Source organism: Centroberyx gerrardi, chromosome 22, assembly GCF_048128805.1.
Source record: "Centroberyx gerrardi isolate f3 chromosome 22, fCenGer3.hap1.cur.20231027, whole genome shotgun sequence".
Taxonomy (NCBI): Eukaryota; Metazoa; Chordata; class Actinopteri; order Beryciformes; family Berycidae; genus Centroberyx; species Centroberyx gerrardi.
The window spans coordinates 10,349,556-10,365,229 of NC_136018.1; the positions used below are offsets into that span (position 1 = coordinate 10,349,556).

Sequence of the window (15,674 nt, forward strand, 5' to 3'; positions counted from 1 at the left end):
CATTTTCAGTTCTCCCATTCAAAGGTTTTGTAGGATTAGGCTACACGTAATCTGATTTACGAATGTAGATTCAATACTTTAATCAACATTTTTGGCCCTGAAAACATTGTGTTGCTAAAAAACATATGAAAATATCTGTCTTTTGAGTTTGATAACTTTTGTGTAAACCAAATGGACTTGTTGATCATAAAAAACATTGAGATCTGAGAACTCCAATCTGCTACCAAAGACCCATACATTTTTGTTGAGCCAGAGATGCGCTCATCAGTTTTCAGTAAATATTTCAACATAATGCAACATGAAAAAAACACACTAATAGATTAAAATACCTTTGTAAAATGAGAATTTAGCAGTTTGTTATTCTACAGATTTTTATATTTTTATATATGATTTGTTAATGTTGTCATGATCTGGCTCTTTGTGTTTTGCCCGCCCACCTAATCCTTTTCCTTTCTCCCTCTCCCTCAACAGGTACATGCAGAGGGGCGAGGCCGATCTCCACGGGAGTGAGGCTCACAAGGCACACCTGTCTCTCATCCCGCAATCAGCCTGGCTTCTTAAGCCTGCTCCAAATTCTCCCCAGTGCCAGATGATTCCCGCACATGCTCGTGTCTCATGCCTCCTCGCTCTCGTGAAGATCTCCTGTCGTAGTGTTTCCTCAGCGTATCTCTTGTAGATACTCTAGTCCCAGTTTTCTAGTGAGTTTTTTCCCTCCTGGACACTTTAAGTTATTTTGCCTGTTCATGGTCTCGTTTTTCCCGTCAAGGTGATTTTCTGTTAACTTTTGAAAATAAACTGTTTTTGTTCGATTCTGCATCTGGGTCCTGGCTCTCCTTGAACACACCCCTAACAAATGTATGCCCAAACCAAGGATGATAAATATCAAAGTGAGATATTAGGCTACATGTCCTTGTTATTTTGTTGCAGATACGTATTACTTTATTAGTTTAATAATAATAATACAATTTAATTGTATAGCAATTGACTCAAAGCATAGCATAATATATGTGGGAAAAGAATAACACTTGAATTAATTTGAGTTCAGATAACAGAAATACATTTGTGTCTACATCAGTTTATTGCAAATGTTCCAGTTATCAAACACAACTTTTGTAGTAGGAAAACGAATCTTTGACAGATTGTGATTACAAAAAATACAATTTTTATTCAATAATTTACACATAATACACATACACATTTATGTGAAGAAAATCTGGGCAGAAAATAAAAATATGAAACTCTATCACTATGATTTCAGTATACATTATAATTTTGTGCTCTTCTCTGGCTTTTCCTCTTTATCACAGAATCCATTTTCAGCACTCCCATTCTCTGTCTCTGGTTTCCTGAAATTAAAAACAGAGGTTTGAGTTCCTTGTCTTAAAATCATACTGCAATTAATTGTTTCATTCACCCATCCATTCAATCCATTTTCTACACTACGGTGAAAAGGCTAGTCAACTCACATGGCTTCAATGTGGTCCTGAAGTTCAACATTGAGGGTCTCAGGCAGCAGCAGGCTGAGCCCCCCAGCAGCCACGGGGAGGATGCCATATATCAGCATGGGGATGGTGTGATGGTAGACCTCCAGGAGCCTGATCAGAGGGGCGAAGATGCCCGCCACACGAGCGCACATGGAGTTTAGACCCAAACCATTCTGCCTGCAAGGGACAACATGCACAACGGGCTCATCAGGAATCTCATATCACATTTAATAATAGGAAAAATAGCATTATCTACCAGTATTACCTCTAATAACAGAGAAGTTACCTTAGACCAGTAGGATACAGTTCTGCAGTATAAACGTAGACTATGGAGAAAGAGGCAGTGGCAGCAAACTTCCCCAGTACTGCTATGACTGTTACCACTACAGGAAGGTCTGATGGGCAAATAATAAGATATATATAATATATATAATGATCAGATACATTTATCAGATAAACATGGGCAAATTGAGACTTGTGTAACAATCTAATGTGTTTCAGAATGCAAAAGATGTCTATGGTTAGATGTTACCCTTTGGAATAGCAAGGATCACAAGGCAAGTAGAGCCCTGCTTGACATATTCTCCTCCCTGATTAGATTTATTAACATGGTATTTTTTATTTTATTTTATTTATTTATTTTCTAAATTAAGAACTGGTTTGTCCCAGTTCTCAAGACTCAGTGATTAAATAAACAAGCAGACTGACATCACATAAACACTGGTAAATGGATACCTATAAGACAAACTTGTGTATCTATAATGTTTTAGGTCACCTTTTGGAATAGCAAGGATCGCAAGGCAAGCAGAACCTCCAAAGAATAGGACCACTGCTTGACATATTCTCCTCCCAAAGTGTTGAATAACAAACAAACTGCCCAGGCGTGCAGGAATCTCTACAATGCCAAAGATGAACTGTGTGAGGTAGATATCCAGGCCAAATTTGCCAACATTCAGGCTCAGTCCATAGTATACCAAGCTTGTTGCAAACCTAGTAACACAGTAGGAGAGATATCTCAATTGTCACCGCAAAAATATTATTGTGTTATAATATTGTCTGTCCGCATGTATACATGCAGTTTACTGTATGTATTACATGTCAGGATTAAACATGATTGATGTATTAATGTAATTCATAGGTTGAGAAGGACAGTGGCATGAAATATTCAATTAATCTAAACGGTTTATGGAGAAATTATAAAGACCCACCAGACATAGCTCATCATGAGAGTGCGTTTTCTCAAGTATGAGATCCTGAAGATGTCCAACATGTTTCCTCTTTTAGATGCAGTCTCGACCTCCAGCTAAACAAATAAAATTTAATTTTTAGATGATGTACATTTAATTCAGAGCTTTACTAGTGTTTGATTTTGGTTGAAGTCAAAATGAGGTTGATGCAGCTCACCTTGTCCAGCAGAGCTTCTGGGACCTTCCTCCCGTTCACCCTGGCTGCCCTCCGGACCTCCTTTTGCACTTCCTCCTTCCTGCCCTGGGTCATAAGCCAGCGAGCTGACTCTGGGAGAATCCTAACAGGCATATGATAATAATAATAATAATAATAATGAGCGTTATTTATATTAAAGTGCTTTACAATTAAAAGGGAAAAAAAGACAAGAATAAAATTAATGTGTCGCAATTTCAAAATGTTTAAAAGATAAAAACGCTTTCATTTTAAAGAGCCTTCTGAGCTGGAGGAAACATGACTGCACCACTGTTTATGTAGGCTTAGACTGGAGTCAAAAATGACACCCAGATTTCTACAGCTAGATGTTATGTTGGCAGAGAGGGGGCCAAGACAGTTTTGGATGTCGGCACTAATTGAAGGGGCACCAATAATGAGGATTTCAGATTTATCTGTATTGAGCTGTAACAAGTTAAGTGACATCCAGCTTTGAATATCCAGCAGGCAGTTTTGTAAAGTGGTCAGCTCTTCCCAATCGCCTGGTTTAATGGGAAGGTATAACTGAGTATCATCTGCATAAAAGTGGAAATTAATATTGTGTTTTCTAATTACGTGACCCAGTGGAAGCATGCAAATTCAAAACAGGATGGGGCCAAGGATGGAGCTTTGGGGAACCCCACAATAAATTGTTGCTACTGATGACCTGGCCTCTCCAATGGCAACAGAGAAAGTTCTATTTGTTAAATATGAGGAAAGCCAGGCCACAGCAATGCCCAAGATGCTAACCCAGTGTTTGAGCCGATTCAAAAGGATGGAATGATCAGCTGTATCGAAGGCTGCACTCAGGTCAAGAAGAACTAAAACAGAAGAGTCAGTTGCTACAAGCAAATAGTAAACATGTTGTCCCCCATCAGTGATGTAGTTCCACCCTTGGGTTAGTCAGTGATTGCTGAGTGTACTTGAAATATGAGTGAAATTGTATAAGCATTTTCGTATGGGACGATGAAAGGACAGATTGACCATATATTTCTGTTGCTTACTCTCCTCAGAATTAGGCTTACAAGTTATATCTTGAAATGTAGTAACTGTAATTGTCCTGTTTTTACTCAATACAGTACAAAATATAAGAACTACAATACGCAATAAATACAATCCGTACATTACACAATGTACACTACAATACAATTTATAATACAAAATACAATATAACATACAACACCAGGAGCGTGAGTGTTATGAATAATATAAATGCTAAATGATAAGTGATATATGGTATTGCACAGTAGGTAAGTGGTAATATGATATAAGTGGCGGCACAGTGGTAGTGCAGTGATGAGTGCAATAACAGTACAACAGTCCAACAACTGTACAATAACTACAGTGTCTTGTGGTTAGAGGTTTGCCCAAAAATTCTCCATTGACTCTCACTTCAACCCAGTCTGATGTCTCCAAGTGTGTAGCGTGTGTAGACTATTATGTTACCTATGATAACTTTAACTGTATTGCTTTACCACTGTGTCCCCATTCATTGTCCCCCATATCATTGTATGATAACTTTAACTGTATGACCTGCTTTACCACTGAGTCCCCATTCATTGTCAATGCCGCCCCCTAGCAGCACAAAGTCAACATTACAGTGTGACTAATAAACTAACGAACTAACTAACTAACTAACGGACGGAGACCGATCCATAGTCCCCCCTTTGGTGGGGGACAAAAAGCAAGTCTTAACTTTAAGAAGGGCTGATTCATCACTGTGCAAAGTTCTAAAACCAGATTGAAATGTCTCAAAAAGGTAATTGCTGCTCATAAGGGTCATTTGTTGGTTAGCCACTATTTTTTCCAGTACTTTGGATAAAAAGGGTAGTTTGGAAATTGGTCTGTAATTGTAACTGTAATTATTTAAAAAGTAAGGGTCAAGAGAGGGTTTCTTAAAGAGAAGGTTCCACAATTGCACTCTTGAAGTATGAAGGAACAATGCCAGACATTAAGGATGAATTTATTATTGCCAGAATATATTGGCAGATCAAGAACTTCCTAGTAGTCAGGATATCTAATGGACAAGAAGAGGGCTTCATTTTAGCTATGGTGTCACTTATAGGTCCAGCATCAAAAAATATAATCAAAATGTTTCAATAATGATTTTTCTGGCAACACTGCTGGAGACTATAGCACCTAAACTATTTGTCTAAGTATTCTGGCCTCAGGGGCCACTGACCAGTAGAGGACTCCCAGGATCAGGAGCATAGGGCTGAAGAGCACCAGCTGCAGGATCCTCCAGTTACGGATCCAATAGGCCATGCCTGACAACACCAACAGTCCAATAGGGTAGAAAGTGTGGCACCCAATGGTGAAGAACGCAACCCTAGAGGCATCAGTCCACTCTGCACCTTCAAAGCAAGACAGACAAACATTTGTGGTTGTCAGTTTACATGCTGACATATTAACCTGTAAGATATCTTTTGCAAATGCACTATTCATAGTTTCATTTTTCTGTTATCAGATGCGTCTCTGGTGGGTTGGTAAATGTCCAAAATCAAAAAGACAGTGACTCCCTGCCCACACTTTATCATCTTCATCTGTATTTTCCTAATCATTACAATCACTGCCAACATAGCTTGAGATCATATTGCCAAACCTTCGGCAGTAAGTGGTTAGAATGAGTAGTAAATAGATAAACTGTAACTCTCTTGAATACTCTCAGTTCCTGGTGGTCACAGTGGGGTCCTGTGCTCTTCACAGTTTATATTAATATTGTATCAAAGCTGTCAAAATGGCTTGTTGGCCATTAGAGTGACATTCAAAGTATTATTTCAGGAAGTTGGACTGTGGTAAAGGTGAACAGTATACCTACCTATCACAAATGTGTTTACGATAATGCCAGCAGTTGAGGAGCCACCTAAAAATTTGAGAACCATGTAAACATAGATGTTGGGTGAGAAAGCAGCAGCCACACCAAACAACAGTAGCACAAGGACTGAAAGGAGGACCACAAAGCGTCGACCAAACCTATAAAGACAAGAGAAGAGGATTATGGCCAGCGTTTCCTAATTCTTTTAAGGGACACACTGGATTAACTACTTTGTTCTTTGGTTCTTTGGGAAAGTAAACCTCCATATATATATCTATTAATATTCTTTTTGTTTTCATTATGGAATGTTACCGAGATATTAAGTTTTGATGTAGCAAATTGGCAGCATGTGGCACCAAACAGGACATTAAGATGAAGGTGGGAAAACCATGTCCAATGTTTTTAAAGATAAATTCAGTAGAGAATATCTTCACTCCAAAATAATTCCTCATTTATAGGATTGCAAAACTGGGACTAAACCGCACTCAAGACAATTTCATCTTCAAGCTTAATCTCATGGAGTTGCGCTATATTGCTATGTGTTTCAGCCTACTGCTTTCTTCAGAATGCACAGCTCCAAAGATACATCAAGTTATGCATCTCAATTAAATAAAGTTGACAGATTGATGTGACAACTGTTCAGAGTCTATTAAGAAGGACACTTGGAGAAGGTGTTCTGGTTTTCGTCTGTGGATTTATTCGGCATCAAATGAACAAGCAAAAAAACAACACAAATCATGCACCACTGGTGTTGGGATCAATATTCCTCTTTCGGGGATAACAACAGTCTCTCTATATACAAGTGCACTAGCGCTTGTAGTATTATAGTATGTATTGCTGTATTATGGTGTATGACATGTATATGATATGGTATGTAAAACCCTTTGAGACATGCTTGTGATGAAGAGCTACATAAATAAACTTGACTTGATACAGTGCTGTTACGTCAAGCAGTGTTGTAACTAAGATTGGTGAATAAAATATTTAATTTGTGTGTTGACTTTGCCACTACAGCAAGAAAATCACTGAGCTACATCCTGGTATGTGGATGTACACAACACCAGCCTCCAGTTGATTGATGCTTGTTCTACCGTACTGCCTGGTTTACGAGCGCACACTGTATTCCCCTTATGCAGGATTTTTAGGGCTCTGCACCTCCTGAACCGATCCAGAAGTGCAGGATTTGCCCCTGTGGGGACTCCATGATCACAAGATACATGATCACATGATTTCTGGGTTTTGGCACCACTGTGACTGTTCAAAGTCTATTATGAGGGACACTTGGAGAGTTCTCGTCTTTACTAAATGATCATGCAACAAGCTTGCTTGCCTGCCAGCTGTGAGCGAGTTGACTAATAATGAATAATGTAAGTCCGTCAGTCTCTATACAAAAAATGAACAGGCAGCTTGTTTCTCTGGCATGTGTATGGACATTGTTGTGCATGAACGTGCTAAAAGAGCGCGTTCATTGAACGTGCTCATGTTTTTGGTGAACCTAGTTTAATACATCCATGTGGTGAACGGTGAACTGAACGTATCCGTTTGCAACTAATGAACGTGAACGTGAGCGTCGTTAACTCCCGCGAGAGTTAACGACGCTCACGCACTGTGTTTTACGGGCTAGTGCAACTGGCAATGGGCAATTCAGACGCAGCTACCAGTACTGCTGAAGTACTCTAAATACTCTAAATTGTGTGCTCTGCAGAACTGAAATCATAGCACATCTTTCAGCTAGCGACTGTAATGAAGCCAGTGGTGGAGCCTGTACCAGCTCGCTTGGAAGCATATGAATCTATTTTATGTTTTTGAACTGCTGCATAATTTGGTTCATGCAGGCTAAATGAAATTTCCATTGTATGTACAGTATACCTTTACTGCGCCTCTTTTTTTCACTTTCTGCATAATATGACACATTGTTTAAGTGGTAAAACATATACTCTGGTTTTTCTTGGCTTTTAAAAGTAATCTCTGTCTGTGATTCTATAGTAGTATACAGTAATTCATTTAGTTTGGGAAGTGGGCAGTGGCAGTGATTGGGGGCAGGGGATGGATGGGTAGGAGGAGGTTCTACCGAAAAAGAATAGCTCGGAGCAGCTCATTTAAAAAAAACGGAAGAAATGAACGTGAACTAGTTCATTTTTTGGGACTGTGAACTTAGTTCAAAATTCAAAATTGTGAACTATGAACGTGAACTAGTTCATTTTAATCTGTGTGAACTGAACTTTGAGCTAGCTCTTGTGAAGTGTGAACTTGCACAACACTGTGTATGGATGGCATGCACATTACAGTCCATAGCCTCCTCTCTCTTGTGTGTCTACTGAAACACACACACTGGAGAGCTTAATAGGACGCGCATGTGCCTCATTATTCCCATGGGACACTGTTGGCTCTCTCCGCCTCTTGAGCCACACTCCTTCTACCTGCCACAACTGAACTGTCTTGAGTGCAGTTCATTTAAAAAAAAAAATATTTTTCTTAATGCTCATTTGCTACAAAAGTGAAATCACAGAAAGTCGCACAAACGATAATAAATATCAAGTACATGGGAGTGGAGGTGGGAATGAATGACTCTAGTGTTGGGGGTCCATACCTGTCAGCCATTGCCCCAAACACCAGCGCTCCAACCAGGAGACCTGCCATGTAGATGGACTGTGAAACCTCAAGCCAACTGCTCCCGTCACACACTAGATTAAACTGAAAAGGAGGAGAAAGGAAGGCAATAAGAGGATCTGAGAGACACTACCACTATACCACTATATTTTTAAACTAAAGAAAACACCAAACTTAGTTTTGGCTGTTCTCTGCTGCTTTAGCCATTTTGAAAATGCAGCATGTCAGTTAGACACTTCGCTCTCAGCCTTGTTAGAGTAGGATGGTGCCTCCCACATCTGCTATAATCGTTTCCATAAAGTATACTTTATAAAAATCTTCCTGGGTACTACCACCTTTTCCATTTTTTCCATTTATTTTCTGGAGCAGTGTGACATAACAGAGCAGGACAGACTCTTTTTTCTCTTATTTTTCACTAAAGATGAAAACAAATCTTGACTAATACACACATTATTGCCCTGGGGCATTGAAAAATTATAGGCTAGTGCCAAATCTGAAACTAAACAATATTCTCCTTTAATTGACACATACTGTAAATCACATGGGGGGCAGATAAGGTTATGTAGTTTAAAGTAAGCAAAGCACTTAGGTCAGTAAAAGCATCACACCTATCCATTAGCCTATATATTTAAAAATATATATCATGGGTAGTGGCTATCTATCTGACCAGTTGCCTCAGTGTGCTACCGTCCAGTAGCCTAATGTGTTTCCTCATCATATCCAGGCAAGTACACTAGGTCAATGGCCCACCTCCGTTACTATGCTGGAGGCGCCCTCGGGTGCCTCATAATCCCATCCATCTATGCACTTTGTGGTACTATTAATCCCATATGCTTCGATGGTTTCCAAATCCAAATCCACAGGTGTGAACATTTCACAGCTTTCAAACCTCCCATCCGTGTTCACAGGAAGGGTGAGATTTTTCTGTCTCTCATATGTCAAGTTGGGGCCACGGGCCAAAATCCAGTCAGTGTCACAGTGATGGGGGAAGTTCATGCCCGTGAAAATCTGGCCAATCACGTCGAAAGCCGTAAAAAATGTGGGGATGCATAATGCAATCAATAAGCGCTTCTGAAATAAACCGAACTCCCCAATCTCCTTTAGGATCTGCCCGAAGTTGCTCATATTGATCTCTAGCAGAATGTGCAGCGGCTCCTCTCCGAGTTGTTGGACAGAGAAGTGTCCAGTCTGAGTGCCGTCCGTCCAATATGACTCGTCCTGTTAATTAATGTTTAAACCACCACGACTCAGACACTCACGCGCATTCTCCACTGTCACAAAACAAACAGACTGACATTTAATGAGCTCGGGCTGCCCAGCTCTGTGGTCTGTGAAGCTTTCATGCTGCTATCAGCTCAGCTGGCTAAAGTTTATCTTGACGCTGCAGAGTCGGAGGGACTTTGCTACGCGCGCACGCGCGGCAAGAGCTGCCACCTGCGTGGAGAAAGTTAATGTAAACCAGGAGCGCTCTTCTGACTGGGTGAAAAGGTGTGGGGCCTGAGATCATTAACCCGTTTAAAACACTTGAAGAGTTGTTGTACATGTCACTCAGGTAGGTGTAGGTGTAAACTGCGATTAAATACCTGTAGGCTACTACCCAAAACAGGTAGTATCTTACCTTAGTGGATCCTCAAAGTGGGGTCCGGACACCCCCAGGGGTCCCTTACCGGGTCTCTCATGGGCATTAGTTGGGTATGGCGAGGTGTGGTACTACTTGCCATACCTTAGGCCTAGTCCAAGTGAGTCTCGATCTCGTTAAATCACTTTATCGAAAAGCAAATCTCAATGTGTATGTGTATGGTCATTAGGCTGTTGGGCAAGTTACAAAGTTAGGAAGTTCTCCATCTACAAGATGTTATTCTGTAACAAACAGCTGACCTTGCCATTAATAGATGTGAAACAAATGTAAATACATATGTAAACAATAATTAATAACAGACTCATTGCTTCATTGTTACAAACACAATAACTTTTCTCTGTTTTAATGATGAGGTGATGGTCGTGATTTTGAAAACTTTTAACTTGGTGTAAAACTACCTGTTTTTTTCTATTTTTTTCACCAGCCTCCTGATAGCGTTTACAAATGGTATTGTAATTCAGTGGCAAATGAAACCCTCTAGATCAACACCATATTTCATTTACTTCCATAAGGTGTATTAATGTTGAGGATAAGAAGTATTTGAAAGGTCCTGTGCAATTTTGAGAGGAATGGTTTCCTTCCCCATTGTTTCACTTGTATTCCTAAAAATCCAGGAAACCAGTCATCTGTACATTTCCCAGTCACTGGTGTAACAACTTTTGACCAGGGTTTGACTAGCAATCAATATGATAGGCTTCTAAAAACCTTAACATTTGCTTTCAGGTAGTCCAGTGACATAAGAAGACCACAGTCCTGGGATTTAACAGTAGCCAGAGGAGTGAAATGGTGGTGGAATGATAATAAAGTGGTAATGAAGCAAAACTAAGGTACTTAACTGTACTTTGATAAATAAAAACAAATATTGCAATCGCTTCAGAGACCTCTATTGACACTGACAGCACACATACAGCCCAGTTAATTTAGCAACCAACTAATGGAAACAACTTTTTCAGAATCACAGCACACAATGTAAAAAAAATGCAAAGAAAGTGCTAAGAGGAGGCTGATATGCTCATTCTTTATTGATTAAAAATAATCAAGAGAAACATGCTTTGAACTCCAAAACCATCAAAAATAGAGCAAATGAAAGAATGAAAAACTGAAAACAAGTGGAAAATTCAAATATATTACAGCTTTGAGTTATTGCCTCGACAAAATTGTTTTTGAGGGTCATCTGTTCAATTGCTACAGCATTGTTAAACTATGATACACTTAAGCAAGACAGAAGAGATTGGTGGAGAAGGGATGAGAATACAGCCATTAGATCTTCAACTGTTGGAAGCAGGGCTCAATCTAGGCAACACATGCACACACACACACACACACACACACACGCATGCACACACACGTCCTCTCAGCTCATCATACTCACACACCTATCCCGTCCTTGTCTACAGTTGCAGACTATATCAGGAGAATGGCACCAAATACTGCAATTTTGAAAGTTGTAGTAACATTGGGTTGGTGACTTTGTCGCTCCCCTTTGAGGAGAACATAGGGTCAACGCCTGTTTGTTTTTATTTCAGATATCCTCACGTGTAACACAGAACTACATTTCAAAGACACTGAGAATCTTAATCAAAACCTCAACGTTGTCTCAACAAAAGGACTTGGTCATTTTCAATTTAAGGCTAGCGTAAAATGTAACATGTTTGAAGTATGTCAAAATACAAAGATTTGCCCTCCTTTACATGTTATCTGCAAGCAACAAAATGCATTCTTTTTCCAATAGGCATCTGGAAGGATATGACATTTTCACATCACAACACCAAATTAAACAGTAAAACCTGCTGGCATTTTAGGTCTAAGTATTATAGCAGAGTATTAAATGAACCTCCCACTGAGGTCAATGCCAACTACAAGATGAACATTCATCATTTAATCATGTCATTAATGCACATTTGCAAAAATATCCAGAGTGTGATTGAAAGGATGGCGCACAGAATATGACGTCTGTGTTCATACGGCCTTCTCCATCCTAAAGAAAACACATTTCTGCTCGCTCAAAATGTCTAGCGTCGTAGCTGAACATTTCAAATCTGAAGGACATAAAACCTTCCTTTCAAATGCGGAAAACGGAAAAGAAGTGACACAGCAGCTGTATGACTTGAGCAGTGGGTTGAAATAACTACTATAAGTAGCCTCCTTTTGGTATTATTAAGAGTGGGAGACAAAGGCTGTATTCATTTCATGTTGACTCTGCTCAGAACGTTTAAGGTGGACAGGCCTTGGACAGTTGTGGCTCCCACTGTAAAATATATTCAAACTTTTCGAAGGCAAACAGTAAAAAGCTGAAAATTTTTATGAGCGGCGTGTAAATAAGCCACACACTGCGCATGACAGTATGTCCTGCAAAACAAGGGAATTCAAAAGCCAAACTTGCAATGCTGTCCTTCGCCAGCCTCTTCCTTCACACAGCGCTACAATCCACAATCGTGTCATAGGACAGAAAAAGGCCAAGAGTGAAACACCCAGTATAAAAACAAATCAAAGCCAAATGTCATTATTTACATACTAGAAGTTAAATCAAGTACTTATTGTTCATCCACATAAGCAAATATGCACTTAAGTCTTTTTTAAGAATTTGAGGAACTGATTCCAAACAAAGACACGGCCTAATATACCAACAGACAGACACACACTTGCTCATACAACACTTGTGGCTTCAGTTACGTTGTTGTAAAACTTTTTAATTTACTAGCTTTTAAATGTATAATTATGTTATGTACTATTCCTAAAAACAGAAAAAGAGTGCAGGGAGGCAAATGTGATTTTCTATGCAGACCTTCAGACTTCAGGTTACATTAAGTTTGAGTTTTCCCCAGCACTAGTAAGGGCATCCCAGTCAGACAACTTAGCTCCCATTACAAGGGTAAAATGAAATAAAACGTCAAAATTATCTTGCACTCATCTTGATGATTTCATTTCTAGAATTGGATCAATCAATTGAATCAGTTGAAATTTATAACTCTGCTTGGTACCAGTCTACTGGAGGCAGATAAAATGACAAAGATCTTTTAGTGCTGTGCAATCTGTTTATGTAATTATCTAAAGCAGCTACACCAGCTTTTATTAAGTTGTTAATGTCAGCTGGAGACATTCAATGCTAATATTGCTGCTGGTGTTAAAACTTAAGATTCTTACTGTTGGGAGTGTTTAGACCGCTGTGAAATTTTAATTTACCTTTCATCTGAGAGGTGGGCCAGATCATATCATGCTTGTTTTAAGGTGTCTAACATTCTGATAGGTTCACTTAGGAAGCTGCCCCTTACCCCCTTCCAAAGTAAAAAGTTTAACGTTAGTAATTGAAACCACATTTGTACATTTCAGACAACATATGCTCCATATCGTAACTGGGGACCTCCCCAAAACGTGCATTCAGTAGTTCTGATGAATATAAGGCATTGTTACACTTATCAGGATTCAAGGGCGTTAGTCCAGATTGTGCAAATGCATCACATATTACAGAAAAAAATAACAGAAGAAGAGAGAACATAAATGGTAAAGGAAAACAGTTTCTTGTAGATACTTGCATCCTTCTACATATACACTGTAAACTTCTTTTGAGTGATTCTTATACTGTACGTTCTGATATTTCAGCCGACCACCTGACTCAACGAGGTGGTGTTGTGTAATCCTATGGGTGACAAAATGGTACTGTTTTCTTTGGCAGTAGTGGTTTCTTTACAGCCATAGAAAGAAAAAAATGCATTTAAACTATGTTTTTTTTTGTTATTTTCACATTTTTTAGGCAAGTCACGGTCCCAGGTAGAACAACAGTTTAACTAATGCTGAGTTGAGCAAAGCCCATCAATTTGACGTCATCTGGTATTTCAGATCCCTCAACTCCAGAAGCCTGCACAACACAACAGGGAACAGAAAGTGAGCCCCAAACATATTTGAACAGTGACACAATTTTTTTGAATGTCAAATGATACAATGACTACATATTTTAACAGCAGTTAGCTTTATTTTCAATGTCCATATTCATCCATATTAGGTGAAGACTTGGAAAAAAACATGACAGCAGGTTTAGATTGACGCTCCATTTCAGGTAAAAATTTACAGACAACTTACGATAATATTTAACAAAGTAACGCTCTTTAGTAGTTATTGTTAAATTGCAAGGACAAGGCCGCAATCCTGAAATATCATGAAACTTTTGATGTCTTCTATCTGTTAAGGTGTCTCTATCCCTAATTCAGAGTGCAATGGAAACTGGTAAGGAATTGAATGTAAACAAGGATATGAGAAAAACTGAAAAATCAAACCATTTTTACCACCTTGACTGGTGGTAAAGTGGTTCATATGTATTACTATTACACAGTCTGGGGCGGACTTAATACCTAGGACACTTGAGACAGTTGTTAAACTAACTGTTTTCCATACTAAATTTGAGTGAGTGTGCAGACAACAGCTAAATTCTCATAGGAAATCATTTCTAAACTGAGGACATTCATAATATAAAAATAAATTATGTATGGTGATGTTTGTTAAACTTCTTTAAAATGACTACCGTGGTTTACATAGACAAAGGCGCAGCTAACATTGTTACATATATTATGTCAATATGTTGACAGAAAAGACCTAAGTGAAGAATGTTATACTCACCAGTTTGAAAGTGACATTTTTATTGGCTTGAGGCTCATCAACTATTTTCTGCAAATTAGCAGCAACTGAGAAGAGAGAGAACAATGTTTCATTCCAGTGGAAACAATATACTGAAGTACTATCACACAATACCTAAAAATAGACCAGGTGCATACAGATAGTGGCCTCCTGGATCATCCTATTTTTTAATTTAAGTCAATACAAATCATCAAAACCATCCAAATATCAACATCTATTGCTGCATGTTCAGAAAGACAGGAATATGTGAAACAAATGGTTGTGTGTATTGCACTGTGATATATGCTCTTTAAGCATGAGGTCCACAGACAAAACCTGTACCTTCAGCTGATTGTTCAGACCAAAAAGAGAATAATGTGGTGTGTGGACAGTTGAATGTGACTCACTGACCTATAACCAAGTCCCTCCCGTCCACCAGGCCTGCAGACACTAGTTCCTGGGAAACGCCATCTGCTGTGTCTGAAGAGAGAGAGAACACAAGAGACAGACCGAGAAGTGGGTCAAGATGGTGTATTTTCAGTCAGCACAATAAAGGTTATATAAAAAAACAAAATATTAACAGGATGCAACTATGGCTTAATCATTTCAAGAGCACCCTGATCTTGTTTCTCTTACAGATTAACAAAGACATAATATCCCAAGACAAGAGGTTGCGTTTTGATTGTTAAAGACAATCTTTGAGAAGAAATGTTAGATGCCACTTACCTCTCCCTGGCATGAATTCGAAGCGGATGTCATTTAGCTCCTTCTTTAAATTTCTGAAGAGCAGAAGGAGAGTGAAACCAGGTTAGCGGCAGACAGTTGATCATTAGTCAGATCACTTACTCTATGATCTTACTCTGTGCAGAAAAGGGAAGGTGTGATGTGTAAAAGGCTTATCCCCCTCAACTGGAATTGCAATAAACTACAAATAAAAATATAATTAGAAACCAGACCATGTTGTAAAGATATCAGCTGCACAGAGATACTGGTCTCCTTGACTGACAACTCACCATCCTTTACAATACAAAACATGCCTGGTGCTTACTCTGCCTTTTTCTCTCTGTCTGAACTGGCAAGA

General features: G+C 39.1%; 2 protein-coding genes across 3 annotated transcripts in view; both read right to left on the minus strand.

The window, feature by feature from the left end:
• Nucleotides 1-1,462: 1,462 nt before the first annotated feature.
• LOC139911152 (solute carrier family 22 member 13-like) lies at nucleotides 1,463-9,471 on the minus strand. The gene is made up of 9 exons (XM_071898658.2): nucleotides 9,097-9,471; nucleotides 8,327-8,430; nucleotides 5,740-5,894; nucleotides 5,104-5,275; nucleotides 2,889-3,009; nucleotides 2,693-2,787; nucleotides 2,260-2,474; nucleotides 1,771-1,879; nucleotides 1,463-1,661 (listed from the first exon to the last, which is right to left on the minus strand). The coding sequence occupies exons 1-9, from the start codon at nucleotides 9,469-9,471 to the stop codon at nucleotides 1,463-1,465; spliced, it is 1,545 nt and encodes a 514-aa protein (XP_071754759.2).
• Nucleotides 9,472-10,990: 1,519 nt separating this feature from the next.
• The window catches only part of oxsr1b (oxidative stress responsive kinase 1b), a 42,305-nt gene continuing 37,621 nt past the window's right edge, over nucleotides 10,991-15,674 (minus strand). For both annotated transcript variants that reach the window (XM_078291329.1, XM_078291328.1), the window contains 4 exons: nucleotides 15,320-15,372; nucleotides 15,005-15,073; nucleotides 14,597-14,661; nucleotides 10,991-13,841 (listed from right to left, as the gene is read on the minus strand). In XM_078291329.1, coding sequence (XP_078147455.1) covers nucleotides 13,767-13,841; nucleotides 14,597-14,661; nucleotides 15,005-15,073; nucleotides 15,320-15,372 — 262 coding nt within the window. In that variant the 3' untranslated portion in view covers nucleotides 10,991-13,766. The remainder of the gene's footprint in view (nucleotides 13,842-14,596; nucleotides 14,662-15,004; nucleotides 15,074-15,319; nucleotides 15,373-15,674) is intronic.